The sequence below is a fragment of the Ochotona princeps genome, chromosome 3 (assembly GCF_030435755.1).
Source record: "Ochotona princeps isolate mOchPri1 chromosome 3, mOchPri1.hap1, whole genome shotgun sequence".
NCBI classification, from domain to species: domain Eukaryota; kingdom Metazoa; phylum Chordata; class Mammalia; order Lagomorpha; family Ochotonidae; genus Ochotona; species Ochotona princeps.
In genome coordinates, this window is record NC_080834.1 from 26,213,777 (window position 1) to 26,230,911 (window position 17,135).

General features: G+C 64.9%; 1 protein-coding gene across 1 annotated transcript; it reads left to right on the forward strand.

The window, feature by feature from the left end:
• Positions 1-2,452: 2,452 nt before the first annotated feature.
• ICOSLG (inducible T cell costimulator ligand) lies at positions 2,453-7,720 on the forward strand. Its single transcript, XM_012929482.3, has 7 exons — positions 2,453-2,604; positions 4,230-4,270; positions 4,610-4,957; positions 5,321-5,629; positions 6,411-6,569; positions 7,123-7,158; positions 7,426-7,720. Exons 1-7 carry the CDS (start codon positions 2,591-2,593, stop codon positions 7,434-7,436), a joined length of 918 nt encoding a protein of 305 aa, XP_012784936.2. The 5' UTR covers positions 2,453-2,590; the 3' UTR covers positions 7,437-7,720.
• Positions 7,721-17,135: the final 9,415 nt, after the last annotated feature.

Consider the following 17,135-nt stretch of genomic DNA (forward strand, 5'->3'; position numbering starts at 1 on the left):
CCACTCCCCTCCTCAGACCCCTGTCCTCCTGCGGCTGCCACAGATCTGTCCCAGTCGGTCCAGGGGCTGGTGGGCATGGGCTGGACCCCCAGAAGTATTGCTGCCTTTCCTTGCAAAGTTAAAAGAACCTGTGATCCAGCAGCTGCGGGTCGTGTCCTTCCTGCATGGGGTGGACGGGAGGGCTGGGCAGGACAGGTGTGTACTGTTGCAGGCACCCCAAGCACAGCCAGCAGGGGGGTGCAGACCAGCACATGGGGTTGGGGAGGACAGGCACATCGGCCCAGGAGGGGGCAGCCCTCTGCTGTCTGGGTTCCTGGAATGCAGGGCACTGACAGTCCATCAGTCACACCTGGAAACAAGAAAGCACAACTGCTGGATGCCTGCCCAGACGGCAGTTCAGGCCCTCCCCCTTGGCACTGGGCAGCGGGCAGGGCAGGATGGGCCTCCGCGTCCCTCAGGCTGGAGGACAGGGTTGGGCTCCTGCAGCACGAGGCTCGTGTCGGGGTGAATGTGCCTACTTCTGTAGTGACACTGGGGTTCTAGAAGCATTGGGACCCTGCCAGCGAGACCACTGACGCCCAGAGGGGCTGTGGCCATCTGACTGCACAATGAACTGTCCATGCCACCGGCGTGCCTGCCCTCAGACCCCCACGTGCCGTCTGTGAAGGTCCCACTCCCCACAGTGAGCAAAGCTGCCCCTGGGGGTGACCTGGGAGCTGAGAATGGCCCCCGAGCCGCCGCCAGGCCCCACTAGAGGGAGGCAGAGCGCTGGCCACGCCAGAGGACGGACCACGTGGTCCCAGCCTGGGCACACGGTGGCTGGGTCGCAAGCCAGAGGACACTGCCAACAGGGGTGCCCAAAGCAAAGTGAAGAGGGCGTCTGCCCCACAATCTGGTAAGCACTGGCCCAGACTACTGAGACGGCAATTCGAGCTACCCAGTGTGGGGTACTGGGTGGCAGCACCCACAGGAGGTGGTGTGGGGTACCGGGTGGCAGCACCCACAGGAGGTGGTGTGGGGTACGTGGTTACAGCACCCACAGGAGGTGGTGTGGGGTACCGGGTGGCAGCACCCACAGGAGGTGGTGTGGGGTACCGGGTGGCAGCACCCACAGGCTGCTGCAGGGTACCCAGATTCAATGCTCACAGGGTGACATTCCCCCTGCAGCATTTGGGTCCAGGCCCCAGGGCAGCAGGACGCCAGTCCCACCCGTGGGGCTCCCCACTTACTGCCCCACTGGGATCTTATTGTGGGCTTGGGGGCGGAGAGCGCGGCACCAGCCAATCAGCGCAGAGCCAGGGGTGGGTGGTCGTGATAACCTCAGAGGCGGGTACTGCCCCTGGGCCTGTCAATCAGAGCGCGCCTTGGGAGCTGCCCTCTGCCCTCCTCTAGCACAGTTCACCTGTTTTGTAGTTTGTGGAGTTTGGTGCTGGGCGTGTAGAAGCCAAGAGGTGGGAGTCGGGGGGATAGCTGTGGGGTCCGGGGCCAGGTATTGAGCTGTACCTGCGCCTTACGGGCTGAGCACCCGATGAGCGCACAGGGGCCTGGCCAGTGCCTGATGCTGACCATTGCTGTGTTAGTGCCACCTGCAGAGGCGCCAGTGCCCAGCTTCCCGGGCCACAGGCCAGTGGGGCGGTGCTGGCAGGGATTGTGAATGCGCTCAGTCTGCAGACTGGGGGGTTCCTCATGAGCTCCAGCCCAGCTCCCACAGGTGCCACCTCTGAGGGTAGAGGCCCTGCCCTTCCCAACCCCTCACCTCGGTGACACCCGCCTGGCAGAAGTGCCAGAGCGGAGGCCAAGGGAGGGGACTGGTGGGGAGGGACTCCGTGGGATGCTGGGTCAGAAATGGAAGAGCGAGGTAAGCCTGCAGGAGCAGGTGGAGCCACTGGACAGGTGACCCTGTCCAGGCTGTCGGCTTTTACAAAGGTGACACACAGCTTAGGCAGCTGGTCCAGTCACCTGGGCAAGCAGAGCATTAGGAGGACCACCCAGTAACTGATCTCCCACCTGCCTGGGACACCCGGATGGCGCCCCTGCTCCCAGCGTCAGCCTGGCCCAGTCCAGCCATTGCCTCCATCTCTGTCTGAGCCTGAATCTTTCCTTCTTGAAGAGGCTTGTGCTGTGGATGGTCCACCCCCAAAGGCCAGGGCAGTAGAGCGGCCTCCCCGCCCCAGGGCCTGGGATCCTGAGCCCACAGCCCCGGCTTGGACCCGTGAATCATCCTCAGGGAGCGGCGGCTGGTCGGGGCGAGGGGCATTCCGAGCGAATGGGGACGTAGACGGGGCTCGCCGCGCCCTCCTTCCCGCGGCGCCCCCCTGCAGCCCACGATGCCCAGCTGGGGCTCCGCGGCTGGGCGCGCGCCGGGGACCCGGCCAGCCTTCGGCAGAGCCCGCCTCCGGCCCGGGACGGTCACGGTCAGGAGAGGGGCGTGACCGGCGTCACGTGGACTGGAGAGGCGGGCACCGACGAGTTCTCCCTGGCTCAGTCGCTGCGCTGCCCGGACGCGTCTCGGCGGCCACGGCTCTGCGCGCTCGCAGGACCCTCGCGCCGAGCTCCCGGAGCCCCGCGGACGGAGGTCTTGGCCGTCACCATGGGTCTGCGAAGGTGAGACGCGCGTGCCTGATGCGGATTCGTGGGCAGGACGCGAGCGCGGCTGGCCGGAGCGGGGTCCGAGGGAGGCACCCGCCTTCCCTCCGCTCACCTGGCGATGAGGCGGCGGCGGGAGGCGCGCGGAGGATCTGGCGCGGTCGCCTGTCGGCCTGGGCGCGCGGGGTCGAGGCTGGAACTTTGGCGCGTGGGCGTGCCTGGGGTGAGGTCGGGCGCAAGCTGGCGGCAGGGGCCGTGGACACCCACGCCCTGGGGCCGGCGCTCTGCGTCCCGTTCTGGGATGGGCTGATACCCAGAGTGTGGGGGGCAGAGACACTTCCAGGGACCCCCCCACACACAGGCACATGCACGGGCACCCGGCCTGGCCGCCCCGGGGCTTGGGGCGATGACAGCCTTATGCCTTCGGGTCTCTCAGTGTCCACACTCCCGCGCTGTCACTGCGTCGCTCGCGGCCCAGTAGAAATGTGTGCGAGGTTAGGCGCTCACCTGGCGCACTCCTTAACGTCCCCACAGTCCCCGTCAGCCGCCTGCCCCAAAGGCCAGGGAGGGGTTGGAGTCGGGTGGGCTGCGTTGGAACGCGGATGGTGGACGACATGAGAAGGCCATCCGGTTGGCACGGGCAGGCAGGCTGGGCTCCTGAGCGCATCTCCCCACCTCTAGGAAAGCCCCCAGGTGTCTCTAAGGGGCCCCACAAACGGAAGGGGTAGGGGAGGTGGGTGTGGGGGAAGCCTGGGCTCGGGTTCACCACACCCTTGTCCCTCATCAGTCCACAGCACCCAGAGGTGCTGCCACCAGAGACGAGTAAGAAGAGGCACGGATTGCCACAGGGGCTGGGGGTCTGGTGGCTCCTGAGGTTGCCCAAGCAGGTGCTGGAAGACAGGAGGGGGGAGCAGTGGCGCCAGGAGCCCTGCGCAGCTGGGGGTGCAGCAGACGCCCCCACTTGAGGGAGCGAGGCCGGGCACCCGGCAGTGGCCAGGCCCGGTGGGCGGTGCTGAGGGTCCCAGACAGAAGGGGCCTGCGCCACGGGGTCACGGAGGGGCCGAGCAGAGGGAGGATCTGAAAGGCCAGGAGCCACCAGACAGTTTCGGGTCGGCGGCGGCCGCCAGGGGGGCCAGCCCCGGCTCAGCGCGCACAGCTGGGCCTCTGATTCACATGCTACCGCCAGTCGCGCCCCAGGCCCTCCACTCCTCCCCTTCCATCTCCCGGCCCCTCAGGGCTTGCCCTGTGTGGGGGACAAGGGGGTGTCCTGGTTTCTCTCCCCGTGGTGGGTGCTGCTGGCTCCTGTCTGGGGAACCAGCCTACCACTTGGAAGAAGCAGCTAAATTACCTGGGCCACCTCACCTGGGCCACCTCATGGTCCAGCTCACCTGGTCTGCCTCACCTGGGCCACCACATGGTCCAGCTCACCTGGTCTGCCTCACCTGGGCCACCACATGGTCCAGCTCACCTGGTCTGCCTCACCTGGGCCACCACATGGTCCAGCTCACCTGGTCTGCCTCACCTGGGCCACCACATGGTCCAGCTCACCTGGTCTGCCTCACCTGGGCCACCACATGGTCCAGCTCACCTGGTCTGCCTCACCTGGGCCCAGCTCACTGGCCTTTCTGGTATTTGCTTTGCAGTACTGGAATGTTCTTGCTGCTGCTCAGCGTCCTGCGGGCTGGTAAGTACGGACACTGGGGAGTGGGTACCACTTACACCTGCACATCCCATCCTGCCATAGGGGCCTGAGGTTTAAAAGCTGCCAGCTTCTGGCAGAGCTGGGTCCAGGCCATGGCCCTCCTACAGCCGTGAAGTGGTCCCAGGCCATTCCCGTGGCCTTTTCTGAGTCCAGACAGCTAAAGGTCCTGTACCACACACTGGTTTTCACTTTCATGTGCATTAGGCCAGCCTCTCCCCGCCAGCCTGGCAGTGCCGCCGGCTCCGCCCTGCCCTCGCTGTGCCCTGAGCGGCTCCCTCAGCCAGAGCGGGAGGACGAGCCGCCTGCACGTGGCCCTTGCAGGTGTCCAGGAAAAGAAAGTGCGCGCCATGGTGGGCAGCAAGGTGGAGCTGGGCTGCCTGGGCCCCGAGGGCAGCAGCTTCAACCTGAGTGACCTCATGGTATACTGGCAAGTCAGCGGCTCCAAGACGGTGGTCGCGTACTACTTCCCGGAGAACAGCTCGGCCGTGCACCAGGACAGCCGCTACCGCAACCGGGCCCACCTCTCGCCCGCCGCCATGAGGCAGGGCGACTTCTCCCTGCACCTGTTCAACGTCACGCCCCAGGACGCACAGACATTCCACTGCCTGGTGTTCTGCAAGGCCACACTGGAGGAGGTTCTGAAGGTGGTGGTGACGTTGCACGTGGCCGGTGAGGTGCCCCGGAGGCCCCCGCCACCCGCTGCCCTCTGTTCTCTGGGGAAGGGTCCTTGCCTGAGCAGTAGGCCTCTATGTGCCCTGGAACCTGAAGGAAGGATTTGGGGCAAAACTGAGATTCAGGGAGGGAGCGGGAGGTGCCAGGGAGCGGAAGGCATGCCTCACGGGGTATCAGCTTATGCCCACCGCTGGGGCCGGCCACGTTGGTTCTCAGTGGGGGACTGGCACTGCCCGGCTGGATCAGCCCCATCCTGTCCCTCCCGCCCGGATACCAACACCAGCGTCAGAGGCTGGACACCCCCCTCCACGGCAGCCAAGTCCCCCAGGCCTTGCTGACCGCCCGCTTCCCTCCACCCAGCCAACTACAGCATGCCCGTGGTCAGCTCGCCCGCGGTCAGCTCGCCCGGCGCCGTGTCCCAGGGCTCAGAGCTCACCTTCACCTGCACGTCCACCAACGGCTACCCCGCACCCAGAGTGTACTGGATCAACAGGACGGACGGCAGCCTGCTGGACAAGGCCCTGCAGAACAGCACTGTGTCCCTGAACGCACGCGGCCTGTATGACGTGGTCAGCGTGCTGACGGTGCCCCACAGCCCGCACGTGGATGTTGGCTGCTGCATCGAGAACACGCTCCTGCATCAGACCCTCACGGTCGGCAGCCAGCCAGGTGGGAGTCCCCCAGGCACCTGCTGGGCCACGGGGCAGGTGCCCACCCCCTGGACATGGGGTCCAGTCTGTGATCAATGTGGCCTCTGCCCTGCTGACTGCATTCCCAGCCTAAAGGTGTTCCCCGGGCCGCCACCTCGGCCCACCATACGGTGGGGTCTCCCAGAGGCCTTCAGTGTCCCACACCCAGGAACCAGGACCGGGAGTGGGCCCAGGAAGCTGTCCTCCAAGGCCCTTGCTGGGTGTGGCCAGCAGCCCCTCCCCGGCATCTGTGGGAAGCCCTGGGATTGCTGTTGCTTGTGTGCGTGAGCCCCGCACCCTGACCGCTCTGGGTGCTGGACACACTGTGACCGTGTCCTCCGCAGGGGATCCCCCAGAAGGGCCCAAAGGCAGGGCCCACATACTTGTGAGAGCCTACATGTGGGAAGCAGACACGGTGGGGCCAGGGTTGGCTGCTGTGGGCGTGGAGAGGAGCTAAGGCCACATGCCTGGGCCACACCATGCTCGGAAACTCAAGGTGGCACCGTGAGGAGGGACCAGCAAGTGCCAAGGGGCATGGCGGTGAGAAATTTCTGGAACAAGACCATGGGTGTGGATATTCATGTCAGGCTGTGGGAGTGCTGGGCCTCTCTGGGGGTGCTCAGGGCTGGGGCACATAGCCAGCTGGTAGCGCAATGGCATCAGGGACCCTGGAGCTGCCCGGGCAGTGCCCAGCCTGGAGTGAGGCAGGGCAGTGTGTGCCTGAGGCCCCCTGAGCCCCAGGCTGTCCTCGCTTCTTACAGAATCTGTCGTGGGAGTTACAGACAGGATCACGGAGCACCCAGCCAGCCCCGCAGAGGAAAGGGGTGCCAGCGTGCTTGTCATCCTTGCCGTGCTGTGCGTGGTTGTGGCCGTGGCCGTGGGCTGGGTGTGCAGGAGCCGGTGTCCCCGCGGCTACACAGGTAGGATGGCCCACGTGGGGCTCATCTGCTGGGACTTCCCCCACTCTGCACCTGTGACTTCTGTGGGAGCCACCACGCTGTGTGGGCATGAGCAGCCCCAGCGCCTCCTGGGTGCCAGGTCTGGGGGCAGCCAGGCCAGCAGAGAGCTGGGAGAAGCCGAGTCCAGCTCCATGGGCATGCCTGGGTCTGAGAGGCCAGGCTGGCTGGCCGGCCAAGATGTCAGCTCTCTGTCCTCTCTGACTGGTCTGCGAGGCCAGATTCATGTTCCTACTGTGTGAGGTGGAGCAGCCCAGTCCACCGCCTGTGTCCCCGTGTGGATGCCTGGGAGGGCGCCCTTTGTGGGCCCCGTGGGAGGGCAGAGGTGGGGCTGGGGCGCCAGAGCCCCGGCTGCAGGAGCCAGTCCCTGTGTCCCAGCACTGCCTGCCCTGCTGGGGCCCTGGGTCCAGGACATGGGATGCTGGGAGGCCTGCAGGCAGTGTGGCTGCCCTGAGCTCAGAACAGCTGGGGTCTTCAGAGCTTCCCAACCCCTTGAACCCACTGGTTTGTCCTGCAGGTGCCCAGGTCATGACAGTTCTGCATCAGCTTCCAGGTGAGTCTAAAGTTACTGCCCCTGCCAACCCAGGACAGCCCCATAGCCTCTCTGACACGCCGGGGGGAGGGGGCCAGTGACCCCAACCTGCCCCTGCCTGGCTGCAGCTCTCCTGAGAAGGGGCTTCCCGCCCTGGCAGCCCCGCCTGCTTGCTGGCAGAGCCCCAGCCCCGAGGTTCCCCAGCGGCTCAGCTCACCGGGCCACACCTTGTTAGGCCTGACACCCCTCCCGCTCCTCTCACCCCCTTCTCTCCCCTTTCCTCTCAAGACCGCACTTGACTGGACACCACCCAGGGCCCGGACAGCGCTGGTCAGATGTTCTGGTCCAACAGTGACGGCTGCTTTACAAGGGACTGGCACGGGACAGGTGGCAGAGAGGACCCCAGACGCTTACTCCCTGTGAGCTGTGAGCAGCACCAGAAGCTCATGGTGCCCCCTGGTGAGGGTACCCCACTGCCAGCTGAAGGCGCCCTGCAGCGTGCTCACCTGCACTGAGCCGTGCCCCTTCTCGGCCCCGTTGGCCTCCAAAAGGCACCAGGTTCCGGACTGTCCCAAGATGCTTTGTGCACGGACCGCGTGGGGTCGCCGCGGTCCCTAGGACCGGTCCGTACCGCCCTGAGGGCGCCTGGCTGTCCTGCTGGCTGCCCCTTGTCCACGCGTGCACAAGCACACATGTGTGAAAGCAGGAGGCACTCAACACGGACGGCATAGCTCCCCCACGTGGGTCCATGGGAGACCCATGCGCGGTCCCCCACGAGCAGATGGCATTAGAAAGTCAAGCTACAGCCACCCTGGGACAGAGGCCGAGGTCCCCATGCCTCCCTCCCCCGCGTGGAGGCACACTCCCTTGGGCGCACGCTTCCTTCGGCTTGGAGGCCTGCCCCCGTCCAGTCCCTGGTGGATGCTTCCTGGCCCCTGGAGAGGCAGGCTCTGGCGTTCTCAGGGTGAGGACAGTGGCAGGAGCTGTGGCTCAGGCCTGGCCCCCAGGGTGTCCCCCTGGGCTGTGGCTGTCAGGGACAGCCATGTGCAGACATATGCCGCATTGGCCATGGTGGCCAGAGCTCATGGCCTCAGTGCTGTCCTGCGGGTCCCTGGGGGTCCTGGCTAGGGGACTGGTGACTGTGGCTGCCCCACCGGGGCCCAGGTCCTGCCCGCTTCCTCCCTTGGCGTCTCCCTCAGCACCTGGGAGGGTCTGCCACCCACAGCTGTCTGTCGCCCCTCACCCACCCCATAGGCGTCCCAGGCCCCTGGTGTCCCCCGTCTCAGCCAATAAGACGGCTGTGGCGCTGGCACCATGCTGAACACAGGCCATGGGCAGTGAGCATGCTGGGGACAGAAGATGTGGCCCTGGCAATGTGGCCTGGAGAAGCACCACTGGCCAGGCCGGGGCGCCTTGAGGGAAGCTGACCCCTGCCCTGCGTCAGTGACCTCCTCCCTCCTGCCCTGGCTCTCTGGTCTTGGTGAATGCCCAGCACCAAGGAGCCTGTGCCAGGTCGCACTGCCCCAGGCCAGCAAGGACGCTTGGGGTTGCAGCTGTGGCCCACACGCTGGGGAAGAGGTGTCCCAGTGGCTCCCTGCACTGGCACAGGCCTGGCCCCTCCCTCACTGGCCGTGTCCGACCAGGTGCTGCTCCCCCGTGGCTCTGCAACAGCTGGATCCGGAGGTCTGGACACACAACCTTGGTCTTGGGGCTGTGAAGTGTCCAGGCCAGTTCCTGGCCATGTCCTGCCTCCAGCCCGCCCCTGCCGTGTCTGGTCACTTTGTCCCACAGGGCCCGAGTGGGTCAGATGAGGCCCCTGGCATTCCATCCGACACAGCCAAGGCAGCTGGGAATCCTTACATCTGTAGCAGGCTGGTTTTTGTTGTTTTGGTTTTTTTTTTGAACAATGTTTTTGTTAAAAAAAAAAAAAAAAAAAAGATTGATTGATTTGGAAGAGCCACCTGGAGGGATTGCGTCTTCCAGCTCACTCCCCAGATGGCCAAGCCAGAGCCGGTTCACTTGGAGCTTCATCTAGGCCTCCGAGGTGGGTGCAAGCGCCCAGGCACATTGGCAGGGAGAGGAGGTGGAACAGCTGGGACTCGAATCAGCACCCAGTGTCACTAGCAGTGGCTTTACCTGCTATGTCATGATGCTGGTCCCAGTAGGCTAGCTTTAACGTGGTGATTTTGTGTGGCCCTCGACTGATGGCGAGCGCCAGTGGCCATGGCAGAACAAAGGTCGTCGCCCTTGTGACAAGAGCTAGAGCCTGCTTGTCCCCACACCTGCCATCAGGTGGACCTTCAGTCCTCCCACCCCACGGCCATTGGAGAGTGTGTCCATGCTCTGAGCTTGGGTATCCTGATGCGTCGTTACTGCCCACCATCACTCCTCCTAACCAAGCACTACCACTAGGCCTGGTGGTGGCTGGGAGCCGGGGCTGCCCCTCCAAGGCTTGCGGCAGCTCTGGCCTCCCCCACCTCCGAGCCTCCCCCACCTCTAGCCTCCGAGCTTCCCCCACCTCCGAGCCTCCCCTCCCCCGAGCCTCCCCCACCTCCGAGCTTCCCCCACCTCCGAGCCTCCCCCACCTCCGAGCTTCCCCCACCTCCGAGCCTCCCCAACCTCCAGCCTCCCCTTCCCCACCCCCAGGCTCCCCTCCCCTGAGCCTCCCCCACCTCCAGCCTTCCCCACCTCCGAGCCTCCCCCACCTCCAGCCTCCCCTTCCCCACCCCCAGCCTCCCCTCCCCTGAGTCTCCCCCACCTCCGAGCCTCCCCTCCCCTGAGCCTCCCCCACCTCCAGCCTCCCCCACCTCCAGCCTCCCCTCCCCTGAGCCTTCACCTCCAGCCTCCCCTTCCCCACCCCCAGCCTCCCCTCCCCTGAATCTCCCCCACCTCCGAGCCTCCCCCACCTCCGAGCCTCCCCACCCCCAGCCTTCCCCACCTCCAAGCTTCCCCCACCTCCAGCCTCCCCCACCTCCAGCCTCCCCCACCTCCATCCTTCCCCACCTCCAGCCTCCCCCACCTCCAGCCTCCCCCACCTCCAGCCTCCCCTCCCTGCTCCATGGCCAACTGGATGGATGTGAGGTGGGAGGGGAGGCCATGGGGGGCAGCATGGAGCTGCGCGTGAGACTCAGAGGACCAAGAATGACAGGTCACCTCAGAAGGCCACAGGCTGCCGGAGCCACACTGCCCTCAGAGGAGCAGCCTGGGCCCTCCTGGGAGTGCCTCATAGATGGAGATGGGCCAGACCTTCATTAAATCATTTTCTGAACTCTCGCAGTTGGCTCCTTCGTGGAGCCCAGATGGACCCGGACTCGTGTTTCTCAGGAGTGAGGTATGGCTGCGTCTGCTGGTCCACACCCACAGTGTGTAGGAAAGGTGTTTCCCACGGCGCCATGCAGGGGGGCGGACGCAGTGCCGGGCGGGCATCTAGCACACCGTGGTGGCACGCGGAGGGCCACTGTTGTCTTGTGAACCTGGTCTGGATGGATTGTAGTCGCCATGGCAGCTCTGAGGGCACGGAAGCCAGGTCAGGGGGCCCTGGCGCGGCCCCCACCAGGAGTGTGGAGTGGAGTTGCATAAGGCCCCAGGAACAACATGTCACCTCAGAAGTGCATGATGGGAGAGCATACTCCCGAGGGTTGTAGCCATGTGGTTCCTGGGGCCTCAGCATGGCCAGGAGGAGGTGGCCACCCGCCTGCCAGGGTGTTTGACCTCAGCCCCCGCCTCAGCTGCCCCAGGATCCCTTGTCTGCCTCCTGCCTCAGGGAGCCATTGTGGCTGCCCAGGACATGGCCCCTCCGCCCCAAATCCAGCTTCCCACCCAAGGGCACTTTGGGAGGCAGCAGGAGATGGTGCCGGTACTGAGCTCCCTGGCACTCACGTGGGGGACCCCAGTGAAGCTGCCAGCATCCACGTGGCCCAGCCATGGCCACCGTGGGCATCCAGGGAGTGAGCCAGGGAGAAGAGACCACTGGGTTGGCAGTCTATCTATCCGCCTTTCATAAGAGAATGAGAATAATGTGAAACTACATCCCTCAGTGATGGAACAAATCCAGTAATTCTCTGGCCTCCATTTGACAATGAGGACCTGAACAAGAGTGTGCCACAGATGGCTGGGTGCAGAGCACGGACAGGGCTGGGCAGGGCTGGGCAGGGCTGGGCAGGGCTAGGCAGGGCTGAGCTGGGCTGGGCAGGGCTGGGCTGGGCTGGGCTGGGCTGGCTGGGCTGGGCTGGCTGTGGCGGCTGGGCTGGGCTGGGCAGGGCTGGGCTGGGCTGGGCTGGACTGGCTGTGGCGGCTGGGCTGGGCTGGCTGTGGCGGCTGGGCTGGGCTGGGCTGGGCTGGACTGGCTGTGGCGGCTGGGCTGGGCAGGGCTGGGCTGGGCTGGGCAGAGTTGGCATGGCTGGGCAGGGCTGGGCTGGACTGGGCTGGGCAGGGCTGGGCTGGACTGGGCAGGGCTGGGCTGGGATGGGCTGGCTGGACTGGGCAGGGCTGGGCTGGGCTGGGCAGAGTTGGCAGGGCTGGGCAGGGCTGGGCAGGGCTGGACTGGGCTGGGCTGGGCTGGGCTGGGCTGGGCTGGGCAGGGCTGGGCTGGGCTGGCTGGACTGGGCAGGGCTGGGCTGGGCTGGGCAGAGTTGGCATGGCTGGGCATGGCTGGGCAGGGCTGGGCTGGGCTGGCTGGACTGGGCAGGGCTGGGCTGGGCTGGGCAGAGTTGGCATGGCTGGGCATGGCTGGGCAGGGCTGGGCCATGCCCCAGCTGTGCTCAGCAGAAGGCCTCCAGGCCCCTGTGGTGTAGGTTTCTTTTATACCCCAGAGACTGCTGATGAAAGCTTGCCAGGCGTGGCTGAAGGAGGGTGGCCTGAAGCCAGGGGACAGCAGCTGGCCAGGCCAGAGGTCTCATAGTCCTTGCTGCATGAAACCCAGTTTCTGAGCAGGTTCTGGGCTTTGGGGGCAGGGCACAGTGGCTATTCCCCAATGGGTGCCAACCCCCAGGATGGTCCTCCACAGAGAAATCCCCCAACCGCATCAGCTAGAAACGAAGGAAGGCAAGGAGCTTGTCGGTTACAAGCAAGTCCCCCAGCTTCCTGTCTGTTGCCAGGGCCTGAAGGAGGAAGTGCCCATCTTCCCCAGACCCACCTGCACCCCTTCCCCTCCTCATCTGCCCACAGGGTCTCGGGGAAGCGTGGCAACCATGGTGAGGGCTGGGCCTCGGCTTCTCGGCGGCCCGAGCGGCAGGGGCTTGGGACAGGGTGGGCCAGTGCCATGGGAAAGTGACGGAATGTGAGGAGAATGTTAGGTCGACACGTCCACTCTGCAGCGGGGAGGGGACGGTCTTCCCCCGCCCCCGGGAACTTGCTCCCCACGCAGGCTGCAGCTGCTGCTCCATCCTGGGCGGCTGGGGGAGGCGTGTGTGGACCTCACGCTGTGTTCCCAGCATCCTCTCGGTCCAGCACCGTGAAGTCAAGGCTGGGGGTCTGGACAGAGTGCAACAACCCTACTGGACCCTCGCCAGGGTCCTGTTGACCCCAGGCTGGGGTCTGTCTGCAGTGTGGCCATGAGCCTTACAAGCGTGCCAGCCGCCAGGACAGGAGCAGGGGCAGGCACGGTGCAGCCTCCCCGCGAATGTGCCCGCAGCTGAGCCACGGAGCCTGGGGTAGCAGGGGGTGGGGGTGTCTTGCATTTGGCCCGTTCTGCAGCCATCTTGCACCCCGACTTCTGTCTCTGCAGTGCAGAACAGGGAGGGGGGAGGGGATGCCGGGAGCCAGGGTCCTTGTGCAGAGAGGGCCAGGTGCGGCCTCTCTCCCCTGGGCCTGGGGCTGCTCTGCTCTGCTGCCCTGGGCTGCCCAATTTAGCTGCACGTGCATGGGGAGGCAGGGCTCAGCGGACACTCGGCGCAGCTGCCTCATGCCCTTCTGCTCCCTGCGCACGCCTTCTGCATGCAGGAGGCCAGGCCAGCCTCTCGCTGCCGGCTCCACACGGGGCCTCCCAGGGCTGCCTGGGAGCCTCAGGACCACGCTCTCGGGCTGGAATCCATAGCACGCTGGTCCGTCCCAATGTGGGCCACAGGAGAACAGGCTGCTGGACCCAGCAGAGCGCCTGAGAACCACATGCCCCAGGGCTCCCCGAACCCGAGTGCACCTGCCAAGAAGCCCGGGCCCTCAGAGCCCGCAGTCCAGCCGTTGCTGTGGGTGAAGGGGGTTTCCGTCACCCTAACGGTTTCTGTGTCCAACAGTGTCAGGTATGTCTGTGAGGCCCAAGGCCAGTGCCTGTGGCCATTCCCCACCTCCCTCTGTGCCGTCCACTCCCACTGTTGCCTGCCCCCACCCCAGGAATGTCCAGCAGGAACAGGAACAGGTGGGGTGCAGTGTCCAGAGGAGAAAGGCAATGTGGCAGAGACCAAGCCTCTGGAAAACAGGCAGAGGGGAGCTTGCTGGCCACAGAGGTATCGAGAAGGTGGTCTTGTCCACACCATGGCCCCAACCCTGCCCTTCCTCCCTCCCTCCCTCCCTCATTGACTGATCTGCCCATTCATTCATTCATTCATTCACTGAGTGACACCCTCACGCATGAGCGTCCAAACTGCTGGAGACCCTACCCATGTCCAGTGTGGGCCCTGTCTACCATGTCTGAGCCCCACAGCCCAGTGCGGGCACTCTCTGTTTATCACATCCGACCCCTACAGCCAGTGTGGGGTGTTATTTGTCATGCCAAGGTGGTATTCTGTATGGTGCTCATGCAGGGCTGTGTGTGGGTGAGCGTGCAGGGCTGTGTGTGCAGGTGAGCGTGCAGGGCTGTGTGTGTAGGCGAGTGTGCAGGGCTGTGTATGTAGGTGAGCGTGCAGGGCTGTGTGTGTAGGTGAGCGTGGAGGGCTGTGTGTAGGTGAGCGTGCAGGGCTGTGTGTAGACGAGTGTGCAGGGCTGTGTGTAGGTGAGCGTGCAGGGCTGTGTGTGTAGGTGAGTGTGCAGGGCTGTGTGTAGGTGAGTGTGCAAGGCTGTGTGTGTAGGCGAGCGTGCAGGGCTGTGTGTAGGGTAGTGTGCAGGGCTGTGTGTGTAGGTGAGCGTGCAGGGCTGTGTGTGTAGGTGAGCGTGCAGGGCTGTGTGTGTAGGTAGCGTGCAGGGCTGTGTGTAGGCGAGTGTGCAGGGCTGTGTGTAGGTGAGCGTGCAGGGCTGTGTGTGTAGGTAAGCGTGCAGGGCTGTGTGTAGGTGAGTGTGCAGGGCTGTGTGTGTAGGTGAGTGTGCAGGGCTGTGTGTGTAGGTGAGCGTGCAGGGCTGTGTGTGTAGGTAAGCGTGCCGGGCTTGTGTAGGCGAGTGTGCAGGGCTGTGTGTGTAGGTGAGCGTGCAGGGCTGTGTGTGTAGGCGAGTGTGCAGGGCTGTGTGTAGGTGAGCGTGCAGGGCTGTGTGTAGGTGAGCGTGCAGGGCTGTGTGTGTAGGTGAGTGTGCAGGGCTGTGTGTGCAGGTGAGCGTGCAGGGCTGTGTGTGTAGGTAAGCGTGCAGGGCTGTGTGTAGGTGAGTGTGCAGGGCTGTGTGTGTAGGTGAGCGTGCAGGGCTGTGTGTAGGCGAGTGTGCAGGGCTGTGTGTAGGTGAGCGTGCAGGGCTGTGTGTAGGTGAGCGTGCAGGGCTGTGTGTGTAGGTGAGTGTGCAGGGCTGTGTGTGCAGGTGAGCGTGCAGGGCTGTGTGTGTAGGTAAGCGTGCAGGGCTGTGTGTAGGTGAGTGTGCAGGGCTGTGTGTGTAGGTGAGCGTGCAGGGCTGTGTGTAGGCGAGCGTGCAGGGCTGTGTGTGTAGGCGAGTGTGCAGGGCTGTGTGTAGGTGAGCGTGCAGGGCTGTGTGTAGGTGAGTGTGCAAGGCTGTGTGTGTAGGTAAGCGTGCAGGGCTGTGTGTAGACGAGTGTGCAGGGCTGTGTGTAGGTGAGCGTGCAGGGCTGTGTGTGTAGGTGAGTGTGCAGGGCTGTGTGTGCAGGTGAGCGTGCAGGGCTGTGTGTGTAGGTAAGCGTGCAGGGCTGTGTGTAGGTGAGTGTGCAGGGCTGTGCGTGTAGGTGAGCGTGCAGGGCTGTGTGTAGGCGAGCGTGCAGGGCTGTGTGTGTAGGTGAGCGTGCAGGGCTGTGTGTGTAGGTGAGCATGCAGGGCTGTGTGTAGGCAAGTGTGCATGGCTGTGTGTAGGTGAGTGTGCAGGGCTGTGTGTAGGTGAGTAAGCAGGCCTGTGTGTGTAAGTGAGCGTGCAGGACTGTGTGTAGATGAGTGTGCAGGGCTGTGTGTGAAGGTGAGTGTGCAGGGCTGCCTGTAGGTGTCTCTTAGGTGAACCAGGCGTTCTGGTCCCTGTCCCTGCATGTGTGACCCCTTCCTGAGACCACAGGGCCCTTCCCCATCTGCCCCCTCCTGCCGTAAGCATGCGGTTCTCTTCTCCAAATTGGCCACAAGTCAGGCTCTCACAGCTGTCCCTTTTCGGCCCCAGCACTCGGCAGTGTCCTAGGCTGCATCTCAGCCCAATGCCCACAGCACCTGCAGCACCCACAGCACCCACTACATGGCCAGCTTAGCAGCCAGGTACCCAGGCGGTGCCTGTTACTCCTGCCAAGCCTTTGCTTCCTTGGGCCTCCCTGGTTGTCTAGCTGCCCATTCACCCAATCTCCTCCCCTCTCCCAGCCCTCTGGCCCCACGGGGCGGCAGGAAGGGTCCCAGTGCAGGTGGCTCAGTCCTCCCAGCCCTAGACCTGACGTGTGGCCAGGCCTGATCACCTCTGTGGGCTTGGAGGTCAGAGGCCAGTAGGTGCCAAGTGAAGCCAGGGGAGCACCGTGGTCATCCTGGTGCCCGGCTCCCAGCAGCCCTGCCAGCGCTCAGGGCAGAAGATGGTGGCAGGCGGGAAGGGGCACAGAGAGTGGCCAGATGGATGTTACAGTGGGCAGCATCCCCCGAGGCCTGGGTTGCAATGTGACAACTTGAGACCTCCTCAGACTTTTCCACATGGTTTCTGGGCTGACTCCCTGGTCTCAGCAGTGACATGTCAAAGCCATCTGTCCCAGGCATGGACAGTGGTGGACATCAGCAAACAGGGGCATACAGGACCCGGCTCGGGGTCCCCCGCAAACTGAGGCCATGTCTCCTCCGCCCCAGGGCCTGGAAAGCCACCCCCCCATCCAGGAAAGCTGGTGTGGAGCAGGTGTGCAGATCCCCAGGGGGCAGCTGGAAGTAGCTGGGCCTTGTTGTCCCCAGGACCCGGGCAGCCAGGGGTGAAGAGTGACCTGCCCCACTCCGGCCTCAAGTGTGCTGTGTCCTTAGGGAGTCCAAAGCACAGCCTGGCCTGCCGCCCCAGAGGATAGGCCAGGAGCAGGGCTAGCCTGGGCAGGAAGCCAGACCTGCCAGCCACGGGGAGGCAAGTCCAGGCCCAGCCCCCCGGCCCCTGCCCACCACGGCCTCGCTGGCCCAGTTCCTGCCGGTACTGACTCCTGGGCCTAGCGCTGGGGTGGGCAGGTTGGAGCAGCTGAGGCTGGCCAGCTGGTCTCTACTGGGGGTGCCTGCGTGGGGGTGACCCCAGTCCCTGCACAGGAGCCGGATGTGGCCGTCCCCAGCACTTCCTGGGCTCGCCCACGTGTGTCTCCTCTGGGGACCGCACATCCGGGGGCCTTCAGCAGACCTGAACAGCCTTGCTCACGGGAGCGTCTCCCTTCCCGGCTGGCACCCGAGGCTGGTCTCGGGACCATGAGCTCCAAACAGCTGGCCGGCACACATCCAGGCTCACAGAGCCAGGAGCCTGGCTGCCTACAGACACACTATATACCTCGGTGGATCCCATCCAGCTCCTGGCTGGCAAGGAAGCGGCTGAGCCAGCCCAGCTGCTCAAAGGAGAAGTGAAAACGGCCGTGGAGTGCAGGGTGCTCCTCCCAGCCTGGGGATCACGTGCCTCCCCCATCACCCCAGCCACACGGGGGAGGGGACACCTCTGTCTCCCCTCAAGGCCAGCCGCTCCTCTACTGGGACAGGTGGGCAGAGTCTGGGGCCCCAGGACAG

What these genes read in the sequence shown, in the direction of transcription:
- ICOSLG (XM_012929482.3), top strand. An exon ending in GCTCAGCGTCCTGCGGGCTG is followed by an intron (nt 4,271 to 4,609) that starts GTAAGTACGGAC and finishes TGGCCCTTGCAG; the next exon opens with GTGTCCAGGAAAAGAAAGTG. An exon ending in CACGGTCGGCAGCCAGCCAG is followed by an intron (nt 5,630 to 6,410) that starts GTGGGAGTCCCC and finishes CGCTTCTTACAG; the next exon opens with AATCTGTCGTGGGAGTTACA.